The sequence below is a fragment of the Pomacea canaliculata genome, linkage group LG2 (assembly GCF_003073045.1).
Source record: "Pomacea canaliculata isolate SZHN2017 linkage group LG2, ASM307304v1, whole genome shotgun sequence".
Lineage (NCBI taxonomy): Eukaryota > Metazoa > Mollusca > Gastropoda > Architaenioglossa > Ampullariidae > Pomacea > Pomacea canaliculata.
Genome location: NC_037591.1, coordinates 4,688,032 through 4,698,306, shown reverse-complemented (window position 1 = coordinate 4,698,306; position 10,275 = coordinate 4,688,032). Strand labels below are relative to the sequence as shown.

Sequence of the window (10,275 nt, the reverse complement as noted above, 5' to 3'; positions counted from 1 at the left end):
TTTGGTTACATTCCTCGGGTGGGTTAGATAAATCTTTATACAGTGGACCTCGAAATACGGTTTATTCGTTCCCGTTAAACTTTACTGTAGTCAATTACTGTATCTCAGCAATTTTCCATTTGTATTGAATGCCTTATCCGTTCGCTTCCTAAACCACTCGTTTTTTGTTTAGTGTTTTTGGAATAAAGAAAGTGTTTACAGAGACATTTTATTTATTGTTACATACTTTTCTATCAAACTTTAATTTTCGTTTGTGGAGTGTGTGGATCTGCTTCGCAATCGTAATCGCTGTGTTTCAACTTGGGCTTTGTTAGTTTCTCCTTTGAGCTTGGCTTCTCTCACCAAAGTCATAGTTTTCTCCATTTTTCATGGAGAAGATCGGAGCTTAAAATATTTAAGCCCTTGCTGGGCGTTGACACTTTATTAACTCCTGTTTAAGTCCAGAAATATCATTATGTGCTACACCGTAATCTGCCAAAGTCAATTACTGCACACCTTTGCCCATGTTTTTCTCGATTTCGCGCTGAATCAATAGTCATCTTCTTTTCGACCTGGTTACAAATAATGATTATTTTTGTAAGTGTACAGAAAGCAAAACGCGAACAATTATGTCAAAATGCTTCGAACGAGGACAGCACGATGAGGTTTGTCTTGAGGTGGTAATGTTAGGCTGCAACCGTATATTGCCCGATTGGGGTCTGTGCCGGTTTTGTGTGTGCGATTCCGTATTCAATTGTCTTATCTCGAGCAATATCGCTCGCTTGGCGGCTCGTTTCAACACTTGATGTCGGGCCTCGTATTCGAGGGGTACCATGTATTTGGAATTATTTATCATATGTGGTAGATGTAGATATTTCTCTAAATTTGGAAATGATGCTCGATTTCATTTAGCAACTTTTGAGACTTTGACTGTCCGTGATTGCCGAGGAACAGGGGATGCCTTCACAGACGGCGGACGGAACAGTAAGGAGAGACAGACGGACGACAGGACAGGCCTGTTATTATGTCCAGTGGTAGATTAGAGATTAAATGTGGTAGTTAGCGCGTTGTTTTTGTCGATATGGAGGAAATGGGGAAAGTTGGTTGAGGGCGGAGGGCGACGAGTAAGGACCGGTTAGGTATGAAGTGTCCAGTTAGGATCCAGAGGTTGATCTGTAATAATCCTATCTCGCTTTCATGATTCGTATAATTTTATTAAGTTGACATTATTTGATACTGGTGCTACTTTCACTCACAACAGCGTCCACCACGTTTTTGTTATAATGGTTCAGATTCAGGGTACTTTATCTTGTTTCAAGATTTTGGTTTGTTTTTGTTATGTTTAGTATGTTTGTTTTGTATTTGTTTGTTTTTGTTTAGTTAGTTTTTCGTTATTTATATTTTTTTAACTTTACTTTTTTGCTTCTTTTTAAATTTTTGTTTAAATTTCGTTTTGTTTCCTTTTCATTGTTTTCGTTTTTTACTTTACTTTTCTGGGTTTTTTGTTTTTTAATTTTTTAATTTTATTTGTTTTTATTTTTTGTTTCTTTTTATTTAATGTTTTACCTTTCCCACCTTTTTTTATCTTTCACCATGCCTTTTAAGTTCTACATATATTTTTCACTTTGATGATTTCTACCTCCCGTTTTTCATTCCCCATCAATTTAGCCACAGATTTTCTGAATGACTCCGCTCCACCTCTTGTTCAGCGAGGATTACAGCGACCACCAGTCGTTCGTGAGTTGACGAGCTGATGTAAAGCGAACTTCATCGTGCAATAATTATCGCAGTTAATGTTGCCCCTTGCAGCCGTCTCTGTTGTAAAACCACTGAAGCCATTTTTCGTAACGTATGCCAGCGGAAGCACGTGCACACTCGCTCCTTGTTCGTCTTTGTCACGAAGCACTCCTGGTTGTCACTGTCTGTCCGTCCTGAAAACTTATCAGTTGCTTTAATTTCTCATCGCACTTCCTACAAAGTTGCATGGACGCCAGTGCCTAACCTTTGTTACCGGCAATGACAATCGTAACTACCTTCACACTACCATTTTTTTTATCTCTCTCTTCTCTCTCTGTCTGCTAAGTCTTCTGCTTCCTGTTTCTCTGTCGTGTCCAGCTCTTAGTCGTTAACTCCATTTATCTCTCCTTTGACAAAAAAAAAAAACTCCTCCGAAGTACAAAGAGTATTTTACCCTCAGCCTTCGCGCAACTTAACGGAGGTGGCCATCATCCACCGGGTGCATTGTCCGCCTGTCAGGTCCGTTCCAGAGACAGCTTCTGACCGCGCAGAATCCGACACTTCAAACGTGATGTCGCACGTCAGGCGCGTCTGCAGCATCGAATCCGCAGCCGCAGCACAGGACCTACAGCAGCCGCTACTATTGACGACGGCTCGCCTCCAGCTATCGACACCCCGCGGGCCGCAACACTGCTTGCACGAGATGCTGGATGCTGCTTAGAGCCCTCCTGTAGGTCGGAGTCATAGGTGAGTGTTGCCCGCGTCAGGACCTTACGATATGTCGTTTTTTTTCTTTTTAGCGCTATTATATTATATTTATTTATTTTATTATTATATTATTATTATTATAGTATTATTATTATTATTATTTATTTATTATGTCGTATCGTGTGCAATGGAAATCCAGGCAAATAACAGTAAAATGTAACACGTTAATAAAAAGAAGAAAGCTAATACCCAAAGCAAACGGTCGAATCGCTTCATTCGTTCAGACATTCAGAAAGAGGTCTACATCTATTTTGTTTCATGCATCGGGTTCACTTGACTTACTTTTGACTCACTTTTGCTTCTTTTACACGAAAAACCAAGCTGCCAAGAACATTTCTGTGGTTTTATTATTTTGTTGTTTGTTGTTGTTTTATTTTCTTAATGTAGACAGGAAGCCACTTAGCCTGCAAATAATACACGTTTGGCAGCAGCAAATAATAAACCAACCACATTAAGTCGTTTTGTGAGTGTTTTTTTCCCTGTTATTGTCTTATTATGATGAAAAAATATTTCTGACGAACTGTTTAATTTACTTGAGTCAGGTGTCCAAGAAATTCCTGATAATGTGGTAAGAGGGTGGGTGGGATGGTATAAACGGTCGGTTACTGCACCAACGGTCGTTTACTCCGGAATTGCTTCAACAGCTTCCTTAGAGGTTTTTTAGATGGTGAATGTTTCTTGAGGAGTGAGTGGTACTTTGCTCGCTGGGAGGAAAAAGCTATTTGAAAATAAATCAGAGTCATAAACATGATGAACCACACAAGTTTTCAACTTGATCGCCAGTCCTCTGTGTACAATTGGAAAAACAACAGCTTGTTTTCCTTCTCTACAAAGATTTAATTCATATCTCCGGAAACGCAGAGCTGAGAATGAAAAGGCCGGGACAAACACCCGCAGGTAAACCCTATTAGCCAAAGTTGTGACTTGATTACCTTGGCAGCCCCATATCACCTGTTGTCATCGCCAATAACAATGGAGTTTCTCTACCGTGAAGTTAGAAACCGCTAGCGCGTTATTACTGTTGAAAAGTAGAGGACATTGAAAATGTCCTTCACGACTGCTTGTCCATGCAGTAGCACGAGTAGAAACGATTAACGCTGATGAATGCAATGTGGCAGAAATTAGTGAGCACGAGCCACGGTGCACCGCACGCCATGGCGGGGCTCGACAGCCGCTCGTTAAAATTACATTCAATTAGTATGAGTGGCTGGCAGGAAAACAAGGAACGGATCTCTGCGATCTGTAATGCGGCGACAATAAACACAATATTACCGGTGAGTGTCGACGGGAAAATACCGTGTTGCTAGGGAGAGGCATGACTTGGAATACAGTGCACTCTGTGGTCGACTTAAAACATGAGGTGTGAATGTATGTGAATTTGAAAACTAAAACTTTGTCTTTGACAAGCTTCTCTCTTCCTCTCTCCACACCACACACAGACACACAGACAGACAACACAACACAAATCGAGCGCACACATACACATATCTATGAAGACTGATCTGATTGATGTCTGATGGATGTCCTGATGATGTGTAATGAGGATGCTGTGTCCACAATAATTTTGATTGCGTTCAGCAAACTGTTGCTCATATAAAGATACTATGTCCACAATATTTTTGGTTGCATCAAGCCAACTGTTGCTCATACCACTGTAGTGATGAGACAAGAGAAAGTACGATTGTCAGATGTTCATTAATAATCTTCAGATAAAGAGTTGCCGCAGAGGACCACAAACTGTCAAGTAGTGTGTAAGAGTAACATTTCTGTCAAAATCTTCGACCTAAGAGGAACAGCTTTCATTATTCAATAATTATTTCCTAAATAAAATAAATAGTTTCTATCTTTTGGGACATGTGCGACAATCATTCGGTTTAAACCAGTTTACAGTTGCGAACACTTTAATATAAAACATTAGAATTTTTGTTAATTCACTCATTTTCAGCTTTTCTGACTCTACGAATGCATGAAATTATTTCTCTTTTCCTATTATTTTGCAGACTTGATGAAGACTTTTTCATGATGGACCTCAGAGCAAAGAATAATATAAACTGTTCGTGTAGCTAAGCCCCCAATCCCACACACTCAGATTGCTGGGAAAACCCTTTAGCTCCGTTGGAGAATCTACTAGAAAAAGTGTCTTTTGTGGAAGTTTTTGGATATTAGTGAAGTGTCACAGTAAGAAGATCCAAGATGTATCAGATAATGATGAGCTACTTTCATGAGAAGAGGCGCTTCAAGCTTCTGAAGGACCGTTTGCAGGCAGGACTGACAGACGACGAGAGGAACTTTCTGGAAGCGGCTGAGATCGGGAATCTGGACACAGTGAAAGGTCAGTAATGAGTGAGTGAGTTTAGTATATGGACTTTTATTACAACTTTGGTATCAGAAAATTTCCACATTCTTTATCAACTTTTCTTGTCGCTGAGTGAGTGAATTGATGAGAGAAGAAGAAAGAAATAGAAACTGAGCGATATATATATATAGATGTATCATGTTTATATGTACAATGAGAATAAATTAATAAATAGATGCAAGCGATGACATTTGACCTTTAGGCATCTATTGCATGGCCATTGGGTTTGTGAGCACGTGACCCTGGTATCTGACCCTGTCTTCAGACCTTCTGGAATCTGACCGAGTGAAGGTGGACTGTGTGGACCAGCAAGGACGCACGGCACTGGAGCTGGCGGTGTCCGGCAACGATGTCGATGTTGTCGTCTACCTGCTGGAGAGGTCCAACCCCCGCATCATCCACAAAGCTCTGCTGTGTGCAGCAGACAACGACATGGAGAGGTCGGCACCTCGCTGTTCTCGTCGTTTCATTGCCTCCATTTATCGTCAGCATTAGCACATTATCATCTTTATCTTCTACAGTGACAGCACCACGATCACTTTCAGCATAATCGTTTTCCTCTTTCCCTTCGTCATTATCGAAAGTAATACTGTTATCTGTACAACAAACATCAATGTTATCTTTCATTGTCATTATCATCGCCACCAACATATGATATCACACAAGTGCCAGGGTCTTTTAGGTTAATACATTGGTGATTTGTCTTGTAAGATTTTCAGATCGCAACCAGAAGTATTCGCCATTTCCTTGTCACATTGTTGGTATCATCAACATCGTCATATCCTTTTCTACTCATTTGTTATGATGCTTGAACTGTATCATTATATGTTGAGACTGGTTTTCCCTTCTTATCTCACTCTTTTTTGTGTAATGTGTAATATTTGCTGATATTGCCACGTGACTTATACTATATTTATAAACATCTTTTGATTAATATTCTATTAACTAATTATCAAATAGAAAGCTTGGGCTTAACAGGGATAATTGTACTTAGCTGAGGCTTCCTGCTGTTGGCCATCTCCCTGAAGACCTAAACCACTTATCTTCACAGGAATGTGTGCTATTCATGCCATGGACAATATTTTTCCAGAATCTCCGAGATGTTGCTTGACCATCCCATCTACCGCCAGAGTCTACAGCGATACATGGAGGCAACAACCGACGCCTTTCTCCAGGCGGAAGATATGCCGCTGCAACCGGAAGTCCGTATAAGGACGGGTGGCGACACGCCGGAAGTCAAGCTTGAAGATGAAGATGAAGATGGATTTTTCTCACTGGGTGAGTTGAAACGTTTAACATCTCACAATAAGTCTGATTTAAAAGCTGCCACATTCGTTTCTGAAAATGGATGGCTTGGAAAAAATAAATACTTATGTAGATAATGTTTGACGAATCATCAGCCACTCAAGTACTCCCTTTGGCATCTTTTAGAATCTGGTATAGCTAGTTATTTCGATTTTTTAAAGAAAACAAAAGTGTTATCTGTTGCCTTGGGAGAGGGAAACATGACTGAATGAACTCGACTTGGTGGCCAGTTGCATGACAAATACTCGCGTCAACACGACGATGATGCCTTTCCCTTGGACATCCGCCATTTTACCCACCATTGAATCCTTTAAACATACACTTCTGTTTCACATCTCCTTACACCAATGAACATTGCCATCAATAGTTGTAATTTTAGTAAATTGACCACCTGTTCGTATTCCTGTGTAGATTATAACAATCTCCCCCTTTATTGTTTGTTCTCTGATTCCTCTTTGTGTCTTTTATTAATGTCTGCACAATTGTTTTCCTTCCGTCCTTCATATATTGTCGATGTCTCCTACTTGTCTTATCATGTTCCCTCGTCAGCGTGATTATGAGGCATATAAATCGTAGTTTTTTATTTATTGTTATTATTATTATTATTATTATTATTATTGCTCCTAAAAGTAAAAGGCTGAAATCAATGAACGCACGCATGCACGCTATAAATACACAAGTGAGAAAGACATGTCAACACCCACGCAAACACATAAACACCAAACTGGAAAAACAAATCAAGACCCGACATACAGTAACAATGGACTCTTTCGTGCGTGTCAGGCTCACACGCAAAATCGTCCTCAGTTTTCCCCGACTGCCTCTGATTTATCCACCCACCCTCGAAATACAAATACTTCAAATTCAACCGATTGAGTTTGCACGCGCGCGCACGCATGAGAACGAGAGAAAGAGGGAGAGAAGGCGAATTCGTTGAGCTGATCGTCAATGTTTTTTCTCAATTCAAGTTAATGTTCAGTGTCTGTTTGGATTGTATTTACTGGCTTCAGGAAATGTCAGCAAGCTTCTAAGAGAAGTCTTACTGAGGGCCGCCAAGAGAAACAACTTCCAGATCGTGAAGAAGATCATGATGCACGGAGTGTTCCTGGAGGAGCCTCATGACTACTTCTGCTCCTGCCACGAGTGCACAATATGGCGACGGGAAGACTTCAAGGTTGGCCGCCATTTGCATGTCCTGGGTAGTGTGACAGGTCTCTGTGACCTGTAGAATGAGACTTGATAAACACGCACATAATAAACTGTGTTGTCCTGGTAACTGTGGGGAGTGTGCATATGCTGCTTTCTTATCTGCTCTTTGCTGACCAAATTAAAGATTCATAACAGCAAAAAAACCCAAAAAACAAAAAAATTCTGATGAGTATGCTCTAGGAGAAGTAACAAGGAATAAACTAAATTATTTATGAATATATCAATATCTGTATCTGAATGAATATTCCCCTCCGTTATTGAAATAGAGAACTACAAATATAAATAAATACATGAATATCAGGATATTAAAGTAAAATGTCAAGGATTCAGCATTTTGGACAGAGGTGGACTCACAAGTTTGACACATGGGGGCATTTGTTGATAATCATTAGTTGAGGAAACATACCTTGCATTGAGCTCAGTATACTCTGTACCTGAAGATGTATAAACCTTGTAGTCAGCTCAGTCTGGTGACCAAATGTTTTGACCTAACTAGACCTTTGAAAGAAACTGCTACTTTATCTGTATTTCAATTATCTTTTCATTTGCATATGCTTTACATTGTGTCAAGTTTGAGGACCATGATGCGCACCTTTAAAAAAATTTTGTTCCAGGTGATTGTTGCTGTGAGAGACATATATGTATGTCTATATTCTGAGAATATTTATTTAAATAACTGTTCATTTGTCGTTCAGGTGTTCACAACTCGTCGTCTGGACACGTTCAGAGCGATGGCCAGTCCTGCGTACATCGCTTTAACAGAAGAGGATCCAATCATGGCGGCCTTCAGTCTCTCCCAGAAATTCCGCAGTTTGTCTGAAATCGAGGGCGAATATAAGGTAATTCTGCTGACCACAGGTCGCCTTCAAGATGGACACCCTCTCCGCACTTTAAACTTTAAGACAACAACACAACAATGTAACAGAATTTCTCTGTCTAAAACAATCTTCAATACAGCTTCGAAAACTTTAAACTTAAAACTGACATTCATTAGTACACTTTCATAGCAATAATTTGAACATATTAACCAGGGATATCAGTTTTGTTGATATGATCTAGTCATGAATGTCAGTCTCTTAAAGAAATCTCTTACTTGTTTTAATGTCTCCATTTACAGTACAGGACAAAATATCTTTACTGGCTTTACTCTAGAATTTGTTGAGCCTGCTAGCTGTAACATTGAGGATCATTTTACATCAAACATCAATAAAGGTGGCGAAAGAACATAAAATGTCAACAATTAATCCTAGTTGTCACTTTGTAAACATTTACACTGGCATAGCCTGTCACACAAATAATAAAAATCTTCAACCATTGCCACTCATCCACTCAAAGTCAATTAAAAAGAAGACAAAAACTTCTGTCACAAGGGTTGAAAATAAAGAGAAGTCAAGCGTAAAAAGTGATTCTTAACATGTATGTATGTTAGTAAGACAAGTGACAGAAGTTATACCCAGGAAAAATTATACTGAGGACGAGTTTTACTGGATGTTAATCAGAGAAGTTAGAGAGGCATTAAGTCAAGAAATGTTTGCATTAAGAGAAGCTTGTGACTACAAGTTAGATGTGAGAAACGATGTGAGAGGGTACTGAGGTTGGTCCTGTTGCTTGTGGCAGCAAGTGTACCAGGAACTTGACCACCAAGTGCAGAACTTCACCATAGCCCTGCTCGACCAGTGCCAGAGCTCCGACGAGGTGAAGACCGTTCTGAGCGGCAAACCCAAGATCAAACATGATAACGGCATCGACGAGACTGACGAAAGCAGCAGCGACATCCTTCCCATGGTGCACATGGCCCTTCGCATGGAGCAGAAAAAGGTGAGACACCGGAAATTTGGTTCGGTGTGTGTCTAAGAGTTCTGACCGCAAATACCTTCTCGGAAGAGAAACTGTTTACTAAGGATGTAAGAAATATTCCGAAATTGGAAAAAGGCAAAAATACACTTTGACACGTGATTGTCTCCTGTTTCAGTTCGTTGCACATCCTCAGTGTCAAGCCCAGATAGGGGAGCTGTGGTTTAGTGGTGTGCCCTTTCTCAGGTACCTCAATCGTTTCCTGTACCTGACCCTAGCTGTCCCGGTGGGGATGGTGGTGTGTCCCTTGTTTTCATTCATCTACCTTGTAGCACCCTGGAGCAAGGTAAGAGCTGCCTTTTGGAACCCCTTGACCCTTCTTACACATCTAATATATATATAAGAATCTAGATGTGTCAGGGATATATTATATATATATTCATTTAACACCAGATAATCTCCGACTGTATAACTGTTCTTCCCCATTCCATGTAATCTGAAAAAGCAAGATCATAGAACATACAAACACTGATAAACATATCTTAACTTAACACACCTTAGTTAGGTAAGATTATCACTGATGCGATTAATTTTGAGAAACTTTTTTGTGCTGCTAAAATGGTTTTAACAAATATCATATCGTTGAGAAATTTAGGCTAAAAAGTTCTCAACATTTTCTTTTCTATTTCTTTTTTTCCTTCCTGTCTGTGTCATCTATATGCAATAATTTTGAGGAAAACCTTTGGTGGTACTCCAGTGGTTTTTATCTGTTTCCGTACTGTGGCCCTGATGCAGGTTGGTAAAGTCGTCAACACGCCACTGATGAAGTTCCTGAGTTACACCTGCTCCTACCTGACTTTTCTGGTCTTGATTATTACCTCCAAGTTGTACCTGAGGTTCGCCTTCAACTTTCTTGTGTGTGACAAGCCACCCGACTATGCCTACGCCATCATAACCATCATTCTGTTGTGGATTGTTGGTAAGTACCCGCTTCTTACAAACTGGGACCTCGACTTGCAGTGGAGAGCCGAGTGGTTGGAGCAAGGGTGTCCATAGAGTGAGTGTATGTGTGTGTGTGTGGGGTGGGTGCTCTAGTCGGGTGCACCACTGTGTAGCCAGCTGACCCT

The 10,275-nt window shown here is 40.2% G+C and overlaps 1 protein-coding gene across 3 annotated transcripts in view; it reads left to right on the top strand.

Annotated features, from left to right (window-relative positions):
* The window catches only part of LOC112556130 (short transient receptor potential channel 3-like), a 55,398-nt gene that overhangs the window by 27,272 nt on the left and 17,851 nt on the right, over nt 1-10,275 (top strand). For all 3 annotated transcript variants that reach the window (XM_025224828.1, XM_025224829.1, XM_025224830.1), the window contains 8 exons: nt 4,485-4,816; nt 5,106-5,280; nt 5,931-6,118; nt 7,156-7,319; nt 8,050-8,193; nt 8,972-9,172; nt 9,327-9,494; nt 9,944-10,127. In XM_025224828.1, coding sequence (XP_025080613.1) covers nt 4,678-4,816; nt 5,106-5,280; nt 5,931-6,118; nt 7,156-7,319; nt 8,050-8,193; nt 8,972-9,172; nt 9,327-9,494; nt 9,944-10,127 — 1,363 coding nt within the window. In that variant the 5' untranslated portion in view covers nt 4,485-4,677. The remainder of the gene's footprint in view (nt 1-4,484; nt 4,817-5,105; nt 5,281-5,930; nt 6,119-7,155; nt 7,320-8,049; nt 8,194-8,971; nt 9,173-9,326; nt 9,495-9,943; nt 10,128-10,275) is intronic.